Source organism: Lissotriton vulgaris, chromosome 2_1 (genome assembly GCF_964263255.1).
Source record: "Lissotriton vulgaris chromosome 2_1, aLisVul1.2, whole genome shotgun sequence".
NCBI lineage: Eukaryota > Metazoa > Chordata > Amphibia > Caudata > Salamandridae > Lissotriton > Lissotriton vulgaris.
Genome location: NC_141687.1, coordinates 729,584,431 through 729,606,698, shown reverse-complemented (window position 1 = coordinate 729,606,698; position 22,268 = coordinate 729,584,431). Strand labels below are relative to the sequence as shown.

The 22,268-nt window shown below is 43.2% G+C and overlaps 1 protein-coding gene across 4 annotated transcripts in view; it reads right to left on the bottom strand.

Annotated features, from left to right (window-relative positions):
- Positions 1-3,986: 3,986 nt before the first annotated feature.
- LMO1 (LIM domain only 1) overlaps positions 3,987-22,268 on the bottom strand; it is a 534,498-nt gene continuing 516,216 nt past the window's right edge. For 3 of the 4 annotated variants that reach the window (XM_086958674.1, XM_086958672.1, XM_086958675.1), the window contains exon 5: positions 3,993-4,435. In XM_086958674.1, coding sequence (XP_086814800.1) covers positions 4,330-4,435 — 106 coding nt within the window. In that variant the 3' untranslated portion in view covers positions 3,993-4,329. Of the gene's footprint in view, positions 4,436-22,268 lie in introns of all 4 variants that reach the window. The other variant, XM_086958673.1, reaches the window with a different exon arrangement.

The window sequence follows — 22,268 nt, the reverse complement described above, 5'->3', positions numbered from 1 at the left end:
TGATGGGCGCACAATAGGCTTTCAAAGCCTCCTCCAGAAGGACAGACTCCTAACTCGGAGTGGGAGCAGGATAATGCTCTGAACACAGCAGGGTCGCAACGTCTGAGTCCACGAAGAGAATGATAATCAAGAGACAAAGAAATACCAAAGGCAAAAACCAGAAGAGAACGGGAAAGAAAGAGAATACATTATAGAAAACAAATAGGAGGATAATACAATAAATCAAATGTAGGGGGTAACAAGGGTGAAACACAATGTTCAGGGGGGAGCTGTAACAAAACTCTGTCAATGAGGATATTCTGCGAGTTTCCAGTGGGAGAGAGTTCCAAATCTTAGGGGCGGCTCCGGAGAAACATCTTTCCAAACACAGCTGACTTTTTCTGTAGAGGGTGTGACCTGCTAGGAGATTTCCATCATATGTGGTGGGATTGCCCAATAATATGTCCATTCTGGTCCAAAATCTTAGCACAAATTAAAGACACTGTAATATCTGATCCCTTTACACTGGGATTTGTTTTATTGAGGCTCCCAGACAAGACCTTTAAATACCAAAACATAGGTGACCGATCAATCATATGGATATGTCTAGGAGCAGCCAAGACAGCACTGGCAGCCACGTGGAAAAAAAACACCTCCCTCAATCACTCAGTGGCATGCCTGCCTGTGGCATGCTTTGACAATGGAGCAAATGGCTGATATACTCCTAGACAACTTAAAATCTTTTGAGTATAACTGGGGTCCTTTGGTGTCCTTCTTGTCCACTAACCTGCCGCCTATGGCTTGCTCCACTCCAACATGTGCACTGCATCTTTTTCAACTCTAACATCCTGAATAGCTGAATGGACTGTCGGAGACCCTGAGATTCAATTGCGACCTGGGGAGGGCCCCTTGGACCGGGCTCGCCTATGTCCACTCCACAAGCTATGAACTTAATGATCTCACTCATGGTTCTATAGTTTTATAGTTTATAATAGGTTTGTTGGGGGAAGGGAGATCGCTGTTGGGCAAGACTTCAGATTTTCTGGAACAGACAAATCACAGACAGTGTTATCGTTGGAGTTCATGACCACTATAATGTATCGGTATACATGGGAAACTGCTTGTCTTCATAATGTACTATTGTGGATTACTGAAGATTCTGTTGCTGATTGCTTATACTGTCCACTGATGTGCTCTATTAAAACTCAATAAAGAAAATTGACAAAAATAAAATGAAATGTCATATCAACTGTTCTATCATTTGGATTTTTGTTGTTTTGATGTCAAAAAATGTATTAATTCTACTCTATTTTTCTAAATTGATGTGGGATATTTCTTGTGTTGTCTGTTCACTTTATTACCGTTTGTGTGCAGGATAAATACTTTACACATTGCCTTTAGGTTAAACTTGACTTTTGTTATGCCAAACAACCAGAGGGTTAGGCACAGGTCAATTTAGTGATTGTTTGTGGTTCACCCTGACAAGGATTGTGGTTGTTACTTGTACCCCCCCCCCACTTGCCCTTTCACCAACAACCCAATTCCTCACAAGCCTACTGCACCCCACTTTCAGCAGCCAGGAGATTTCGTGAGTGGGGCACTGGCAGGATAAAGCCTCTCAGTCCAGTAACGAAGACACCACTTTCTCCCTCCATCATGTGCCAACCACATTTGGTACAACCGTCTTAGCAGAGGCCTTCTGATGACACATGTTGCACAAGTGAGACATCATTTTCCTCTTCCACCTAAAGGGTCTCCCATGCTTCTGCCTCGTTTAACCATTCTTACCTTCAATGGGACTTGCTTGCCTTGCTATTTGCCACACGTTATGTGCTCATGTTGGCTGCACCCTTTTCAGTAGGCTAGGAACCCAGATGCCCCTCTCTCATCACAACCATTAATGTAGCAAGTCACCTCTGATGGCTGAAAACTATCCAAACAGCTTCTGACAAAAATTAGATTTTACAGACTCTAAACCTTTCTATTAGGGACCCTTCTATGATCACTGATGCGCCCAAGAAAGGGAGGATAATCCTGGGAGGGAAACAAGTAACGTTGACTGATGTGGGATCGTATGTACTTTACTGTACTATAATACTTTTACCTCCACACTGGTGCAGATACAAATCCTGTTTGCATTTTTTTTGCATGGTTTAGTTTCTGGTTATTCTTTTCGAGTTCACCCAACATTGGGGATAATATACATATTTTTTATTATCTACCTCCAAGTTTATATTCACCACGAGTAGAAGTTCAGAACCTGTAAGAGGAGCGCCTTATTTTCTGCTTTATCCCACATTACCTTTTTCTGTTGCATTGTCTGACAGGTTTACACTGACTGCTTCAGGGTTACCTTCCTTATGAGGAGTCTACAGATTCCTTGGGTCTTAGCTAGTTTATCTCACGTTAGGAACACTTCTCACATATCCATCACCAGGGGTTCACAAGAAACAATCTCTCCTGGAGGCATTCATTTTTCTATTCTTTCTGATCCTTTCTTCACTTTCCTATCCTTCTCTGGGCCAAGCGTTCCCCAACAGGACGCACAACAGAGACTATTGATTGTCAATTAATGCCGAGAACCTGCATCTCACCTCTGAAATCATTAACAGAGGACATATGAAAGAAAGGAAAGTTTAGGAAAAAACAGAAAGATACATAATTCAGAGTGACCCGATAATGGACAGGATGGTGTCTAGAGATGTGCTTCAGCCTAAATGGAGGAACTCTATTTTCTGAATTTTGAAAAAAAAATGTCTTTATATCAAAGAAAATGTATCGTCCGTGTAAAGAGGAACACTTTTGACAAGTATTAGGGGATGGCGAGGATTTCCATCATTAAAAATTAAAAAGCTGATGAAATGGAAGAAAATGGCTCAACAGATAAGTTGGTGCCTAAGGCACATTTGTATTATTACAAACTAAGTTTGCGGCTCTCAAATTAGTCTCGACTATAGAATGGGACGGTGACAATCCCCACAAAGGCCTTGGCTGCACATTACAAATCAAAGGGACAAAGGACTATTTTCAAGGTCATTTCTTTCTGCTTTCATCTCAATGATGGGCAATAGCAAGCGTGGTGAATCTGTTTGACCAAAAGCCACAAGGATGCAGTCAATGGGAATCTACTATTGTATGTGGCCTGTGCGTGTGCACTCCCACCCATGGCTTAGAGAGCCATCCGTATTCCATGCAGTTACGTAAATAAATGTCCAGGCTATTCTTGCCAACAGCAACCGGAGTCTGCATCCAATCGGTCGGTTATCATGAATGGACAGGAAGTCCAGTCAGTATACTATAACATATGCTACCTGCGACTAAATGGGGCGTGTAAATACATAGAAATCGAGAAATCCTTAACGCCTTTTACTATGCTGATGTTTCTCCAAAACATAGACAAATGCCTTGACTGTGAAGTGCTGGAAATAAAGAGTGGGATTTACAGCACTCCAGAATGAGGAATTCTACAGGTGCGGTAAATACATTTTATGCCAAGCAAAGGTTTGGCCCTGGAAATGAGAAGTACTTAGTGCACCGAAATCCACATTTTGCTCATTTTTTACCAGGCTTTTACCCCAATACATTTTGCTAGGTTTTATCGGGAGAATTATGTCAGAGTAAAAGAGCAAAGTGTGATAATTATCGCACAAACCAGAATTCTGACCTGTGCGCAGACCCCTCTTTGCGTGAGAATGGAATTGTCCTCGACTAAGAGGCCCTCCTAGACTGATATTTCCTAACACAAATACAAGTAAGCAGTGCATTCCAAGTTAAGAGAAGGATAACCAACAGAACGACCTTATACAAACATTCTTTGTGATTGAGGGTGTACTTTTTGCTGTTCAAGACTATCATTAATGAGAGCGTGCACGTGTGATGTGATTTACTTCTGTGGTACCCCCTTAACTCAGCACCTTCCTTTCTGTTCAGAAGCTAATGTTAATAGCATGTAACTCGAATTAAAGCACACCTGGGTATGTTTTGAAAAAGCAGCAAGACAGACAACTAGGAAACATTCATCATGTTTAATTCACACCAGTAATAAAATTGCAATACATTTTCATAAAATAAATGTTCCAGTTTATATACAGAAAACAGACTGTACAGACCCCTCCCGAGTTCCCCCAAAAATCACAAACATACAGGCAAATGCAGTGCTCAGCTAAGCAGGCACAACTGTACATCTAAAAGTGTAACTTGCTTTGTGTTGGAGGGGGAAAAAGTACTACAATGTTAGCAGTCCTTTGCGGACCGAGACTTAAAAAAATATTGCAGGCAAGCCAACCGACGCTCCTCGCTGCTTGTGCGCAGAGCACCCGTCCCGCTTTGCTTCCGGCCGGCAGGGCTTTGTTATTGAACCTGGGAATCAAAACTTCCGTTCAGCTGTCCCTCCTCATAGTCCATCTGACACAAGATCATGTTGTTCTTCAGAAAAAATTTATCTCCGACGCAAAATCTGGAAGGAAAAAAAAAATGAGTATAAATGTAAAACTGTTAAATAGTCATCACTATTGCTTTTTGGTACAAAGACGTAATGTTTGAAATCAAGCAAAATATGATGGCCTGCATCACGAGTCCTATGGTTATGGCATTGGGGTAACTACACACCATGTTATTGATAAAGCAGGTATTGGTAATTCCAGGATTCCGTATTACTTTGGGCCGCATCTGGAGCAGGGAATTGACTGCTGAAACTGACTTTGCTGTACCTGTTTCACAGGATATTCCTGACCTCCAGGCCCTTCACAACAGGGTTGTATTGGGAAGCAAAACGGGCACGAGCACCCTAAAAAAGAGTGGCTCACATTTGCGGATTGCACTTTTTCGCAAAACACTGCTTCAGTGTTATTATAAAAAGGGCGGGGTCTCTAAAAGAGGCATGTTATCTTAACTTCACTGAGATGAAAAAAACAAAACGCAAGTGTTGCCAGGACTCTTTGTGCGTGGATTAGTTCACAATGGTGAACCACACCTGAATATAACAGAATACTCCTGCTCAGGCACCCTGCCCCTGCTCAATCTGCATACCTTAATGGGCTGGCCCAGCGAGAGACCGGGAATGACAGATCTCCCCCGTGGGTCAAAAGGAGGTAAAAGAGGCCCAACTGCCACTGGTACGGCCACTCAGGCCCCCATTGGCCCGCTGGCAGCATCTGAACAGCATGGACAAAGCCTAAATTGGCCACCATGCTGCCTAGAAAAGTGACCCGCAACAGCAACTCCGATACCATTCCCTCGCCCATTGCCCGAGTGCCCAGTTTACCAATATGGCACGGTTTCGCAATGACATATTCTTCTCGGTTTGACATGGTGGATTTGTCCTCGAAGTCACCTGTGGTAATATTGCATGTGGTTATAATCCATATGTAAAATGTGGGTTATTAGTTGTGGAGGAAGTGCATAAGTAATACTTCAGAAAACGTTTGCCTAATTGGATTTACCCCCTTGTAGAACTTGACTGTCTCAGGCTAGCGAGGTGGAGCAGTCCAAGGCCTACTAAGGGGAGCAGGTGTGTGCTAGTCTGCCCGTATTAAACGAACACCACCCACAAAATATTGTGCAAGTATTATTTTTACTTATAAAAAGGAAATGTACTTTATTATGTACAGAGAGTATTCAATATTATGCATTCATTTACAAATATATAGATAATGCCATGATGGCAGGTGGAAATACTTAGGGTGACATCCTTATAACAGTTCACATCACTAGTGAGCCCTGCACCCTATACTCACCATGATCCCTCACAAATATTAGACAAACTACAATGGGTTATCGTTGTCAAACACTTTGTCAAGGGGACACTACATTAAGAAACACAGAATATCATAATAAATGTCATTAAAATGCTATGGGTGGTACCATCCTAACAATGACATTCATAAAATCCTGTCATGACTCACTGTTAACTTTGTGATTGTGACTAGAGCATTTTAAAGCATTTCAATGACCTTCATTAAAACAATTGACTGTTAACTTCATGCTCACACTACAGTCTTGATTAGATATTCAAGTCAATCAGCTCCCACTGATCGCTTTAAAGTCGGAAGTGGTGTTTGACAATGGTGCATACTGGCCCCTTTTCTATTTATCCTCTATATTAACAGTCTTAAGCAGGCGTCTGAGATTGACTGTCTTCAAGTTGGAACCCGCTCACTTCCTGTCCTGCTTTACATGGACAATGCAGTCCAAATGGCAAGGACTGCTAGGGGTCTGCAAACCTTTTCGACCACCTTCGGTGCCTTTAAGGAGAAGCTTGACCTGGAAGTTAATTTCTCTAAATCCTTCATTATGGTTATGAATCCTAGTTCAAAAAAGACACAATCGTTTTGTACCTGCAACCACATCATTGCCAAGGACCATGCCTTTCCCTATTTATGTAAACTGTTTGATGCCAATTTGTCCTGGGAACCCCTAGTGGCTGCTAAAAATGAGAAGCTTACCAGATCTATTGCTGACTGCAGTTTTTAATTTAGCAACTAGGTTGGGTAGTAGGCCCCTTAAGACCCTGGTGAACATTTACCAAGCAAAATATCTCTCAAAGGGCCTTTTTGGATCATTATGATCATTATGTGTCCCTCAAAGCACCTCATCACTCTGTGTGCATGAAGAGCTGGGTGTTGGATACTCCCCACTCACTGTTTGGTTGGATTAGACTGCATTTAACAATCCGAGAGTATATGCAAAGTGAATGAAATCTGGGTGAAGAATAACTTTCTAATCCTCATATAGAGGAGTCGGAATTATCGAAGCCCACCGTTTGTATATATGTGCTGATGGCAATGACACAGTCTACGGAGCCCTACCTTGCCCTAGTCATAAACAATTACGAGAGATTTTTTTTCTTACTAGGTTCTGATTAAATTTTCTGCATCTATTGTTAGCATTTCCCAGAGGATGTTTTGACCCAGAGTCTATGGGTCCCTGAGGGTGCTGGGATTTGTCCTCGGAGGACTCACTTCATTTAGTAATGTTTTGTAAAAATGTTATTGACCTAGACAAGCTTTTATCATTCCGCTATTGAAGGATAAGGGATTTGTACAAGTTCACCCCACCCTCATCTTCTTACAGATGTTACCTTAAAGATGTTACCCGATGAATTTGTAATTTTTAATGTTGCATGTTTTTTAAAATCAATCATGAGTCTTAGAAATTTGAGGAAAGACTAACTGTTTTTTAGACCTTTAACTCGCATCTTCTTTATTTATTTGTTCTGTGCCATGTGATTTTATATTTCATGTCTCAATGTTTGCACTTTTATGGATTGAATAGATTCCGAATAAAGATATTTAGAATTAGAATTTTCACTGTTAACTTTGTAATTGTTCATAAAACCTTTTGAAGATTTCCATTAAAATATATAGTGATTCATTACCAACTTTGTCACTGTGAATAAAACATATCAATTTCAGTAAAACTGGTGCATCTATCTCAAACTTTTACCATGCGGTAAGTGAAGCCTTTGGACTGACCAACAACCAATCAACCAGGCTCCTGGGGCATACCATGCCCGGAGGCATGCAAATTTGAGTGACTGCTGTCAAATGCTTTCCTTTTAGTTTTTTTTTAAGTGGTGTTGTAAAGCAACTTACTTTTAAAAACATTTTTTTAAAGAGGACCATGTTGCCCCTGCTCCTCTATGGAGCAATTCTATCCTGGAAGACCTTGGGCTGAGAGTGGAGCCCAAGACCACAATGGATAGGCAAGCTTCCAGCCCTACTAACACAGCTATGTGACGGCACAGGAGCCAGCATTCAGATTTTCCTCCCTGTGAGTGTGCGAATGGGTGGCGCTGGCGGTGCCAGTGCCATTCACACCAGACACAGGCACAGGAGCACGGAGGGCATACTGTGGTGCTCTCTGGCTCTGGCCTCCCTGGGAGCTCATGCTGTGGGAGCATGGTGGCACTCAAATCTCTTTCTGTTCTGTACAAAGGAACTTGCATCAAACCACACCTCAGGGGGATTCATTAGCTTCCTAACCAGAAATGCGCTCATTTCACACTCCTCACACACATGCAAAGTAATACACAACTTAGGCCCCACTTACCTGATCAGTCGTATTCCCTTCTATCGACCATCCAGAAAACTCCTACTCGTACACATGCCACGCACACCAGATCAGGAGGACCGGTGTTTTCTTACATCGCTCCTAAAGCCTGGAACAACCTACCACTCCATGTCAGAGCTTCCACAAGAAGCTGAAAACTTGGCTTTTCAATAAACCAACCAACCCTAGGCAGGGCTAAGCACATATCTGCCGAGCGCCAGAATACCCTTGCAAGTGATGGCGCAGTGTATAAATACACATATCACAAATGTGATGTGCAGTCCAAGGCATTTATCTGTTTACTGTATGAAAACATTGATTTCTTCTTTTTCCTCCTGGTGTGAATGCGCAGAGCTCCAATAATAGTGTGGTATCGGAAGGTGCAAGTCTAAAACGCACGAGTGAAAATGATTACGCTGTCCATTGATCCAGCGATTCACGCACGGAAAATACACTGAATACATATAATTCACCTCATCACTGACCAACGACAGGAGACGACCCAGAACAGAACACACATTTACTTTCTCTCCTTCCTCATAAACGCTGCAAATAAGGCACATGTTTTCCAGCACAAGGTTCGTTACAATCAAATTATATTTGTTTGCAAAACAAGATTGCATTCCGATTACACATTTATTTGTGCTTAGCGATTTTAAAGAGAACCGGAATTGCGACTTCCCTTGCACTTTTCCCAGGCAACCTAAATGTAGGTTGCAGTGGTTAGCCTATTGCCATCTGCTGTAAACAGACACTGGATAGGAGGCATTAGGAAAATCTGCCACCGTCGCCTTTAACAGTTGGACCCAAGGGGTATAATAACAAAGGTGCATTTTCAGCAAGACATTATTTTCTAATTTAGTTCTTCTAGAAGCCTTCAATTATTCTTTTTTTAAATAGATGGCTGTTCGATCAATGGGATATTAATCAGCGAAACTGAAAATGAATAAACCTCTGAGAAATTAAGATCTCATTTGAATTAAACTGGCAATATCCTCGTGGATGATATCTCCCATTATCTCCTACATGAGGTACTGTTCTCCATAAAAAAAATAGCTTAATTCCTTGTGCTAATTACCTGTGTAATGAAAATGGTTCTAGGTGCATGCCGACCACCGCAAAAAGCTTCAGAGTAATTCATGATGAAAGGGGTATGCGGTGAAGGGAAGCATGAAAACCTCAATCAGCATTTAAATGATGGCACTTTGGGGATATCAGCAGGAAGTTGTATTTGACAGGGAATGTTGTAAAGAGCCCTGTCATCCAGGCTAAGACTATGCAAAACATTGTAAGGTACGACGGGCTGTGATAGGAGTATTTTCATGGGGAAGATTTGCAAGATTGTTATAGTTGTATAATGAAAAGAGCAACAAAGACATTGATATTTTGTAGAAATGGTTGCAACTATTGAACAATATAACATACAGACAATATAAAGCTTCCGATGAGCTTACAAATTCTGGTTACAATAAGAAGTATAAAACTAATCGCATTATCATATTTTCGGCAAACCATGGTGATCACAAATGGTGGTACATTCTTGCTTATAAAGTAATCTACCCTAAGGGCATGGACAAACTTGTGACATGATAGCATCTAAAGTCTGTTGCTCCGCTTCATCCTTGCTGTAATTTCTAAGAGTCACATTAGTTAATCTCTTTTTAGGTCGCAGCCTTACCAGACAGCGCAGCTCTGTGGTATCATTGGGAGCTTCAGAAAGTTCACCTGGGAATGCATTATGCCCGTTGCTTGCCATGACTTTGTGGTTTGTAACTCACATTTTCTGGCTTTCCATTTGCTGCCTTTATTTGCTTTGGGCTGTCCAGCTCGAGGTTGTACCTCCCCATGACAAAGCTGTGTTTTCAGTAATCTTCAACAAACTTGTTTTCTGTACAAACAGACCTATAAGTATTGTTCTTAACGCATCACATTTGTTTTTGCATTCAAACACCGAGGTCAAATGTCAAGCTGTGTCTTGGTGGGACCCTGGTGATTATTTTGCTTTTGGCTGACTTCAGAGACCATTTATAGGAAAGACGAATGCAGTGTATTTTTCCCATGAAGCCTGCTTGTGCCATTTTTTGGCCTCGCCTATGCAGCACTCATGCGCTCCAAAGGCAAAGAGACTTTTTGCGATCGCTTTGGCTTTTCAGTCAAGCACGTTCACCTGTTCCATTGCCTTCAATGGCAATGCGTGCACGTCTGGAGATTCAATTGCGAGAGCGAGCGCCGCCATATGGCAGCAATTATCGCTCCCGTAAGTGAATCTCGCAGCCCATCTCCTTCACCCTGCTGCCACGCGAGCGCTTGTTCGTTGTAGCTTTAAGCTGTTTGGGTGTGTCCTATGGTCCCTCTGTGCTCACCTATAACCTAAGTGTGCTCCTGAGCTCCGGAGGGTCACTCTGACACAGTGCCTCAAGACAGCTCTATGTGGAGGTTCCAGGGCCATCACAAGAGGAAGCCCCTCGACTCTGCTGTTTACAGAACCCGCTGCCACTGCTAAGCGTGTTTATATAGCCAAAAAGTAGACCCGGTCAGCCTCGATGAAGCAGGTAACAGAAGGTTAAAGTAAATGACAACGTGTGGGTTAGGGGTAAAATGTGCGCATTGGATTGGCTACATAGATCTACCCTAACGTCATCCCTTCATCTCCTGCCTCGAACATACAGTGATGGAGTTCAGACGGTGCTCTGTGCTAAGATCCCATTCAAACACTGGTTCACGTGCTCACTCGCTTGCGTGGTCTTGCTCAGACACAACATCACCCGGGAACAACAGAATTGGAGGCTCGTTAATCTGACACAATTTGCGGATTAAATCCGCCAGGCAAGTGACATCGGCAAAAGAGCTTACAAAAGCATTACAAACAAGCAATCCGTCAAAAAAATAGTTTGCCCTTTTCACTTGTTTCCTGTAAGTAAGGCGCTGCCGCCACCTAGTGGATTGCAGTTGCCATTCAGCATTTAATTGAGAGATAGAGAGAGAGAGAGAGAGCGAGCTGGGGAAAAACAGATTTGCAAAACTAATAGGTCTGGCATTGTCCATCATTAACCGATTGGCTTTGTCAATGTTTTTGTTTTGTCATGGTTTTGGTACAAACATTGTTGGTTGTTGTTCTGTGACACCAGCTGCTACTGGGAATAAGTAAACACTGTGGGCGCTGTGAAAACTGGTTCTAAAATGTATTGTACTGAAATCTGTACAAGCTGTTTTTTAGTTGTCAATGTGCCACTATCCTTTTTAAAGATCTCTGTTAGTAGCCTATAAACATTGTTAAAGCCACTAAAATGTGTTGGTTGAATTTGTATTAATTTTGACCAGTATGATTAAAATGCACAATTTATCACTGTATTTTCTTGTACTGGCTCTAAAGATAGCTTCACCCTATTGTTTGAAGTCCTAGTCCCGCCTCCATTGGTTGCCCGATTAGCCCCCACACCCTCCAACCCAAAGGTAGCGCCTAGTTTCACCCATGACAGTACATGTAACATGTATGAGAAAGGAAGATTTGTTACAAGTGCGTAAAGAAACAGGCAGGTAGGCTATGTCTCGGACTTCTTTCTGGCATATGGTCCATCACCCTATTTTTCTGCCTTTTTATACATCTGAACTTGAGTGGAGTGGCACTTTAGTGTGCAATGGAAAGCTCAGTGGTTCACTGGAATGCTCACAAATGTTGGTCATATCCTAGGATAAGGTACAATTGGAGGAATTAGAAACCTGGGTATAAGATAACTTAATCCCATTTAATCAAATAGGCTTCTCCAAGGAGGCAAGAACGTCTGCCAACCTACTGGCCATATCTCTTCTGTTTGGTCATTGCAGGGCCACTAAGCAGCCTCTACACCTTTCTTTTATAGACTATAAGGCCCCCTTCGACTGAGTAGACAGAGACAAACTATGGAGCAAGCCATCCAGCTGGCACATACTTGACCACCTGCTGAGAGCAAAAATCCGCCTTCACACTAATACTTGGGTGAGAATTAAGCTTGGGGACGGTGCTCATCTATCAAGAGAGATCCCAACCTACCTAGGGCTACGACAAAGGCGCGTACTAGCCCCAACTCTTTTCAACCTTTTTTTAGCTGACCTGCCAAACAGCTTAGCCTAAGTAAACGTCTATGCCCCGAAACTGGGAAACGCTATACTACCATGCCTGATGTACGCCGATGACCTGATATTGCATAGTCAGACAAAAATTGGTCTTCAACAGCTTTTAGATACTACAGCTCAATATTCTGCTGCTGACACAATGACCATCAATTAAAAAAAGGTCAAAATAATGTCACTCAGAAAGCCTTTGTGGTACTTTAATCAGTGGCATGTGGGCGTCGACAAAATTGAGGACGTGCAGCGATACAAGTACTTGGGCATGCTTCTGGACAGTAAAGGTACATTAAAACCACATCCAGAGCGATGCAAACGAAGTCCATCTTCCTCACAGATGTATTAAAGTGCACTAACGTTGCCATCAGATGCTCTACATACTTACCCTTGCTGAAAATAATTCAGGCAAAACTAATTCCCACAATTGTATATGGAAGGGAAATTTTCAGGCGAACGGACGACATCTATCTGGACCAAGTTATTACTAGACTCTCGAAATCGCTGTTTTCTCTACCAGCCTACAAGTCTTCAGCCCAAATACGCCTTGACTTTGACAATAACAAGGGAGGGCACTTTCATCAAGCTTTGTTACAAACTAAAGGATCAGATTCAGTCACACTTTGCTCAATCCTCTGGATAGATATGAATGGAAGTGCCCACTCCCCAGCCAGGTCATACCTTGACAACTCCCTGGCATCCTTAGCTTTAACAGACCAATGGGAATCCTTCAGCACTTACCACCAAATCAAAGCAACAGTTAACAAAAGAGTCAAGATTTGCTTGTTGCTTGTAGACAAGGAGGACTTCGCTAAAAGGAGGCACGTTTGGCTCACACTGTCGTCTTACACTGAATCAGCTCCCTAGCCATACCTGGGCACAGCAGTTAACGCGCGACTTAAAACAGTTTCATGATATACTGAATAGGCTGCTTGCCGACACATTTGCTCCTTCCCCATGGGAGCAGGCGAATATGACTGGGCTCTGCCGGCTCTTTAGGTGAGCCCCTGAGACGCTGTTCCAACAGGTATGCATCTGCAAAGGCAATATGGAAGATCAAAAAAGTATACTGCGACCCATCTGGAACCAGAATGGCCTTCGCAGCTGCAGGACAGCAACTTTAGCTTGCTTCAATAGGAAGAACATGCAGCTCAGCTGCAGGCTCTCAAATATATGGTTAAACTTGACCGCACGGGCCTTGACTGGCACAGGCCACGTCACTTCAGAACGATCTCCTTGTGCCACAGACATGACAATGACCATCAGCCATCACGAAAAATAAAAGAGACTGTAGCTAGTTCCACAGACAGGACAGACAGCCTTTAAGGCTTTAGTATCTATGCATTCTTCTAATCTGATATTTGTTTCATCATTTTGTTTTATTTCACTCTCATGAAATCTCCTACTGCATTTCTCACACGGTTTTAATCAACGTTTTCTAATTGAGGTGTTGTATTCAATCAACATCATAGCACTTTATTGTTTCGCCTCTTTTTATAACTTACTTACATTTTAAGGAAGGCTCTTTTAAACTATTTGCACCAGTGCAAACGTTTTAACTAACTGTGCACTTGGATGTATGACGGTACGACGCGGGCAATTACCACGCGTACCGGTGCGGACTTAGGAATAGTTTAATTTACTATTCCAACAACAGTCCCCGTGGATAGTAGGGAAGGTGTTGGAATAGTAAATTAAATATTCCTTGTCTTTGAGCGCCCTCCAGCGCAAGTCGTGGTTACGACTTCCGTTGTAAGAGACGCGTCGTAATGGTAGCGCGGGGTAACATCCGCGTCGTAAAGGATGTTCCCTGTGCACTTAGTGAAATAAACTGAACAGTCATTTATGTGCCCTTAATGGAGTAGATGAATAGAGCCAAAGTTTTGCTTCTCACTACCTATAACGTGAAATGAGCAAAGGTAGAAGACTCAAGAAGAAAGTGCTCAACCACCAGCATCAAAAAATTGGAAACAGCTTTGCATTTAAAGGCAGCACCTGCGCATGCGACACCGTGGAAAGTATGGATGCACCCACAAAGCAGACAGATGATTTTCCTTGTCTTTTGAATAAGGATCTTGAAGAGCTCATCCTGCAGGGACATAAGCAGATTAGTAAAATGAAAGGGATATATTGGCTAAGAGGAATGCCGTCGGAAGGCCAGTTGTGGATTAGATGAGGATGAGGGCCTCAGACGTGGAACAACCGGTCTCATTGATTAATCAAGCGAGGAAGGAAAATTCACTGAATGTAAAATACGTCAGCAAAAGAACAGGACATTCTAAAAGTCTAAAGGCTCTAGAGGGCTGGTCCTCCTGCAACAATATCAGGTAATCCCTCTTGAAGTAAAGAATATACCTCAGGAATGCCTTGATACAATACTATTTTGTAGAACTCAAGTGAATATTTGAAGCTGGCAGAAGTCGCATTAAGCATGAAGGCACTCAGTGGAATGGTTCTCTACCCTGCCCCCCCCCCCCACTGTGCTTTAATGTGGTTTTTAAATTCAGTCGTCAGTTCTAGTGCAATGTACTGTTCCCTAGGTTTCTTCTATGTCTGCGAGTGTTTTAAAGGTCTATCTTCATCTGCCAGTCATGCTGGTTCTGTCATGTGGCTGTACTTTCAACACTTGCACAGATGACAGCCATATCAGAGGATGCTCTGGTATGCAAACATTACAACCCCAACGTTGTATGGGATGCACGCTAATGGACTAAGCCCCAATACCAATAAAACAGCGGCCAGGGCATTTGCATACAGGGAGATCTTTGTTCCTCTGATGTCTAGTCCGTCTGCCTGGTCTCATATCAGTTCCACTGGTCGTGAACCTTGGATTTCCAACTGATGGCTGGCTGACACTGGTTCCTCAAGTAAATGCCCTTATCAACACACGCTTTTCTCACTTGAAATATCCGGTCAGACCTTTCGCTACCTTCACAATTCCCACAGGAAAGCCATTGTCACTGCTCTTTTGTCATCATACCTAAACTACTGCCTTAAATATTCGTTGGAAGGTCAGGTTTATTTATTCCAACGAAAGCAAAGACTGCAAAATACAGTCTCTCCCTATAAGCTGGAGGAGTTCCCTCTTGACTAAGCCCCTCGGGACATCCTAAGTGAAATGCACATCACTCTCTTGTATCTTAATACATATATTTCAGGTCTCAATCATGTTAAGGAGGCTTGGATTGCCATCATTCTAAAGTGCGTAAGTACCCTGCTGGATTTCTCAAAATCTGCATCAATCTCACTAAATGCCGTCTCAGTCACCAAAAGCCTCCTTACATCAGGGTCTTCATACACGATACCTGGAATTGCTTTCATATCCCAGTCTTGTCCTGTGCAGCAAGAGGTGCCTTTTTAGATGGATGTCTGACTTGTTATAGCAGCAAATGACATGAGAGACATCTCACTGGACAGAGTCCTACCATCAGATTGGAACATCAGCTATGTGCTGCTTTCCATACAGAGAAGGCTGTGTAGGCTTGACAAGGGTTGAGGGTGGCATGGTCTTCGTACAAGGAAGAAGGGTATGTTCCACATCAAGGGATTACACTACGGTGCAGGAGTAATTTGTAAATTCTTAAACTGTACCATGTTTTCTCATTTGAATCTTGGTAGGTTTTGGAAATGTCCGCCGGTTGCATTGTTAGTACAAAAATAAAATTTCAGATGATGTCAGCCTTTGAGACCAGAATAAGTGCAGACCACAACTCAGATTCCCAACTCTAGTAAAAGTGAACTTGCAAAAACGTATTCTCATGAAGAAAAGAGTGCTTTGCAAGGATTCCTCGTTAGAGAATCGACCTATATTACACGACTCACACAATACAGCAGTGCTCATACCCGATGTCACTGAGAAGTAGTGTGGCAAGAAGAAAGTTTCAGCCTAGAGATTTTCCCACTCGGCCTCCCTGTGACAGTCAGCCTGGCAACAATGCTAAGGTGCTACTTGTCATCGAGCAAAACTGTGAACTATCCTTGGGTCAGCCCAATAATTGTCTTCTTCCATCTTTTAGAGCTCTTACAGAGCCACCACTGAGTCTACTGAAGCCCTCTGAAAGACTAGTCATATCTTGTGCAGGAATGAGTTTCCATTTGAGATCTCCGGCGACCCTGTTGACAGTGAACTGCATATTCTAGTCTTAAATCAACAAAAATACTGATGGTGTCAATAAAACCTAGTGTTGGAAAAAATCAACCAGCGTATCTGAAACCATAACCACATACTTAGAAGGTCAAGGGTAAAAAAACAAAGGTTGGACTAATTATACTCTACTTTTCGGTGCCTAGTCTTGCTCTGTATGCACACCACTCTTTAGAACAGTGACAGTCGCTAATGCTTTTCAGTATTTTTCAGTCGATGGTAAGCATGCTTACCTCGACTCCTGGGTTCAGGGATGTATCCTTGTAATGATCTGCTCCTGCATCTCTTCAAGTGGTCAGTAAACAAGCTCTTACACTGCCTTGGCGCAATTTGTGGCTCTGTGGTACTGTAATCTGTATTCTCATTGGCACAATTGCGTTTATACCATCCGTGCATTATTCTCTGATCACGTGGCTTCTAATCTCCAAGGACATCAGCCAGTATGTTAGAACTGGGGGGGTCTCTAGTTGGCAGAGTTATGTACCTTTGACCAAATAGGGACCCTTGATTCTAGTCAGGGAAAGGGGATTACACTCCTGAATAACCTCTGCTCACCCTTTTGGTAACTTGGCATGAGCAGACAGGCGTATCTCAGAGGCAGTGTGTTAAGCATTTGAGAACACATACAGTAATACAATGAAAACACTACAGATGGACACCACACAGGTTTTTATAAAAATACGTATTCTTTATATAGACTTAACACAAGACCGTAAATGACAAAAACCCTCAATACTGTACTCAAAATAGACTTAAAGGTGGTAGAAGTTACCTAGTTCAAGTGGATGATAAATGAGACACGTTTCTCACAACAGTACCTTGGATGTGTAACATGAAACAGACAAAAGGTCTGCAGGGAGGGTGGTGCGTCGGTTCCTTGCTATGGGGGAGGCAATGCATCGCGCCTCAATGATTGCACAGAGTAGGGAATGCGTCTGTTCCTTACCGGAGATGAGGTGATGCGTTGATTCTTGTACTGAGTTCCTGTTGAGATAGATGCAGCAAGATGGCGCCTCGATGCGATACGACAATCCAGTGTGATGCAAAAAGATGGCACCCTTGATGCGATGCAACGACGTGAAGATGATGAGTGCATGCCTGACAGCCGAGCGGAGAACTCTGTAACTTTGGAGCCACGACAGGCCCTGTGACACGCTTTTCTAGTGATGCAACAACCACCCTTGCGGTGGCAACGCGCTTCTCCGGGGAGGCGACTGTAAACAGCTGCAACAAAGACACACTTCTCTGGTGAGGCAACGGCGACCTCTGCGGTGGCGACACTCTTCTCAGGCGATGCAACGGCAACATCTGCAATGGCGACACACTTCCTCTTGTTGAGTCACGCTTCCAGCTCCCAGCGACACGCAGGCTTCTGCAGACAGAATTCCCAGCAAGGAAATTAAGAGGGGAGCTGGAGGTGAAGTCTAGTATCCCTGAGACTTCAGCAGGAGGCAAGCACAAGTTCAAGCCCTTGCAGCAATATTCTGCAAGATGATGAAAGTTCCTTCTCCTTTCCTTAGCAATGAAGACACCACTGCAGGCCAACCCAGCAAACAGCACACTGGCAGAGGGGCAGTATAAACCCTTGCAACTTCCTTTGTTCTTCTTCTTGGCAAAGGTGTGTCTTGTTGTTCCAGAAATGATCTAAAGCCCTGGGGTCTGGGCCCCAATATTTACACTGCAAAATCCTTTGTCCTCTGAAGGCAGAGGGTCCTGTACCTAGTCCAAACCAGTTCTGCGCAGTCCTGGCTCACTTTGTTTACAGGACTACTTCTTTCCTTTGTAAGGGTGGGCCAGGGTCCTCAGACACACCACAGTAGGTGGAGCCAGCATTGTGGAAGGCAGGCACAGCCCTATTCAGGGCCAGGTGCTACTCCTCCAACCACTCTACATGCAGCTACGTCTATTGAGCCCTGTGCTGACTCACCCTGTCTCCTGGAGCCTCCCCAGCCCCTGTCACTCACAAACCAGACATGCAAAACACAAGCTAGCAGAGGCAGGCTGGAGGGTTAGGTAAGAAAATACCTACCTTCTAAAAGTGGTATTTTCAAACACAGAATGTAAAAACCAACTTTACCAGAAAATGTATTTTATCATCCTGAGTTCAGGCATACTAAATTCGAATTTCTACCATGTTCCCTGGGTCAGTTAGGATTATAAGGTGTTATAATCAAACTGCCCATTCTGGCCTATAGGGGCAGGTAGCCTTGGAGTAGTGAAAAACAAAAATGGCTGTAATTTACTATTAGGACATGCCACACACATCAGGGCATGTCCTACCTTTTACATGCAATGCACCCTGCCCTTGGGCCTACCTTAGGGGTATCTGATATGTAGAAAAGGGAAGGTTTAAGGACTGGTAAGTGGGTGCACTTGCCAAGTCGCCAAGTCGACATGACAGTCGCAGACTGCACACAGGCTCTGCAATGGCAGGCCTGAGACACACTTTACAAGCTGCTTCTGTGGGTGGCACAACCAGCGCTGCAAGCCCACCAGCAGCATTGTGATTTACAGGCCCTGGGCACACATGGTGCACTGTACTAAGGTCTGGCAAGTAAATCAAATAAGCCAATCATTGAGTCACTAATCAATACATCAATTTAAAGTAGGGAGCACTTGCACTGTGGCACTGAATAGCAATGGCACAGTGTCCAAAGCATCTAAACCAGCGAAACATATCAAAAACAGAGGAGGCAATCAGAAAAAAAAATGGAAGGGAGACTCAAGCCAATGGTACCAGGTCTAATACAGTACCGAACTGACACTACAGTTCCACACTGCTGCTTCTAAGGTAAAATGTCAAAATAATGTTTTGGTAGCTATGACGAACTGATTAGCCCCTTCCAGGCTATTGACGGAACCGTTCCGTCATGAGCACAGCTCACCCACGAGACGTGACGGAACGGTTCTGTCACCCGCGGAGCTCACCCGCGTGCCCCCCGCGACTGTTAGCGCTGCGGCAGAATAGCCGCCGCAGCGAAAGAATTAAAGCTAAATTTAGTGTGCTCAAAAGTTGACTGAAAAATAAAGCTCTAAATAGCACAAAATGCAAACAGTGCATTGTAAAGTAGCTTTATTTACAAACAGCGCTCACTTGCGGTGAGAAAGGTATCCCCAAAAATGTTGGGAGAAGATTAATTATTACACCTACTCCGTTCCCCGAATAGGTAAAGGAATATGCTTAATCCCCCTGAGCTGTTTCGCAGTAAAGCTATTATTCAACGTGCTATTTTGATGCATCGCCATTTTATAGAAGCTATTTTTCAGTGAGCTATTTTGGGTCAGTTCCTAAAAGTGCACTCCTGTGCAGTTATGAATTAAATACACAGGAGGAGGTTTTCGCCCTAAGTGTAGCGCTGTGAGCATGCTGTTGCCACCCTGGTGATATGCACTTTCTAAGGTAAAACACTTTTCATGTACAACCCCCAAAAACACACCCCACTGCCTGCGGTTCATTGTGCACCATGTGCTCTTCAAACACCGCCTTATATTCCCTTCAGAAACATGCTTAGAAAGAAACCCTGCCTGCAGCTAATTAATCATCCTATAAGCTCACAGCGCCATATCCTTAAGTGCAAGAGGCAGGAATAAAAATAAATTCCCTTGTCATGGAAAACACTGCACAAAACAATGGAGCCAAATAATAAAGTAAGGGCACTTAATTGTCTAAACTAAAACCCTTCAGATTGAGACGCCTCACGCTTTAAACGATTTAAAGGGCACAGTTTAAGGCACAGCAGAAAAGCATCTCGCGGCTGAAGAGTGAGTTATTGATTTATAAAGTGCTAAAAATGGACACCATGACTCTCCACTCTAAATGTTAGAGCACCGAGTCGAGATGCTAATGGAAGGCATGAGTGAAATGTCTTATTGTGGCCTTCAGATAGAGTTGGAGTATTTTGCTTGTCATTTGGCACCTGGGGAGAAAGACATTGCAGCGTGTTTGGGCCACTAGGAAAATGCACATCTTTCCGTAAGACGTAAATCGAAGTACTGAACGATTTATGTTTGTGCCTTTACGTTGTTGGACATACTCGACGAGCTCGGCACGTTCTGCAGCAAGCCCCCATCCTTTTGTGTCACGTCACTGGGAGTCCATGGCATTTGGTGTGAAATTGCATTGTAACATTTATATAGCACTTACTGCCCCTATCTGGGGCACTGAAGCACTTCCCTACATGAGTTACATGCTACACCCTGAAGTGTGTATGGTTGGCAGTGTGTTGTCTTTGTTTTGATCCCAAAAAGCAAGTGTTTTCATGTCGTGCATGATGACTACCGAAATGCAGTTAGCGTTATTGTTGGATGGAACGCTTAGCAGAGTGATGGATGAAGTGTGAGAGAGAGGCGTACAGTTTATGGTTTTTTTCATTAGGCTCGCAGCTTTAAGTCTCTGCAGGTCCCTTTATGCTATTTTTTATGATCGTAGTCCACTTAGCTGGATACTGGACTAGGTTGTCCATTCCGAGATATTGTATGTGAAGCTTATGATCCGGAGCAGGCATAGGTTGGCAGAAGTTGTTGTGGAGTGAACTGCTGGGATGAACCTTGTTAATATCATCTTCTATCTGAGTGTCATATTGAGATGTTTAAAGCAGTTGTATTATGTAACTTTTTCAGACCTGCAGCTGTGGACTACATTAAATTCCTCCATTAGCCAGCCGCATGTGGTAGACCTCTTCAGTTATTCCATGACTGTTCAGTTGGTGGCTGGTGGTTTAATTGAACATGACCTGTAACATTTTTTCTTTTCCATGTGTCTGTTAAGCAGTGTGACAAATGACTATGTAGCCTGTATGAACTACAATGTCCTGACCAACCGCAGAGTGTCTTGCTTTAGAAAGAATGTGGACAAGGAGGGATATATATTGTATTGACTTGTAGTTGCATGCATATAGTGCTATTCCCCCAGATGAGGCATTCAAGTACTCTATGACAGGCAGCATGCTCCTCCTGAACACAAGATTAGAGGGTTTTTTCCAGCGGTCATTGTTGGTTACTGGGATTCGTTTTATGCTCATAAGGACAGTATTCTGTGCATTTACTTCAGTTTCTTTGTGGTAGATTAATTTAAAGAATCTAATCTCATGATTACCCAAAATGGTTTAAGAAATCAATGTTCACAATCAAGCTTGGGGCCACACATCGTTCCATTCTCACTAATAGATCCAAAGATGTTTCAGAATGGTAAATGTGTGCTGATAACGTGTACCTCCTTCAAACATTCAAGTCCTCCTATCGCGGCTCTGGTGCAGTGTCTGCTGTGTGCATCATTTTAGAAGTGATGTGGCAACCGCACATTAGCCAAGAGTTCTAGCCAAACCACCTCATTCAATGGAAATTCTGGCATCTGAAAAGCAGTGGGCAAAAGTCTGCCACCTGGAAAGATAAGGGCGGATAAAGAAAACTCAGATAACTCAGTCACAAGAAGCGCCTGCAATAGACAGAGCATGGCCACCACAACTGTTCCAGTGCAAACCACGTACAGCCTTTGAGAAAGGCACAGCGACCCTAGACCGGCACGAGACTGAGCGCTGTCGCAACCTTTATTGAAAAAGCCGCAGGAGGGGCATCTCAAGTTCAGGTTTTGTGGCTGGTGCTTCCTGCACATGTGCGGCCTGCAAATGATTTTACTACATGTAAAATACATTCCTGCGAAGTTCACATTTAAAAAAATTTAAAAAAAAGGGAAAATAGGGAGCAAAGGGAATCAAACTCACCAGTCTAGCTCTCATCATGTTTTGGAGTTTAGACTTGAATATTCTTACAAAGGGAGGAAAAGCTCACAGGAAGCTCATAGCACAGCCCATGCCAATGGACCCACAGCTATCAATCAAACGGTAGAGGAAAGTACCTAAGAAACTTTATTGGTAGTAAATAGAGAAGACGTTAAAGGCATTATATAAATGGAAGCCAATCTGTAAAGAAGCAAAGTTATGTTTGGATGGTAAGTTTGTTAAATAGACTAATATAGCAATGATAAGATAAATGT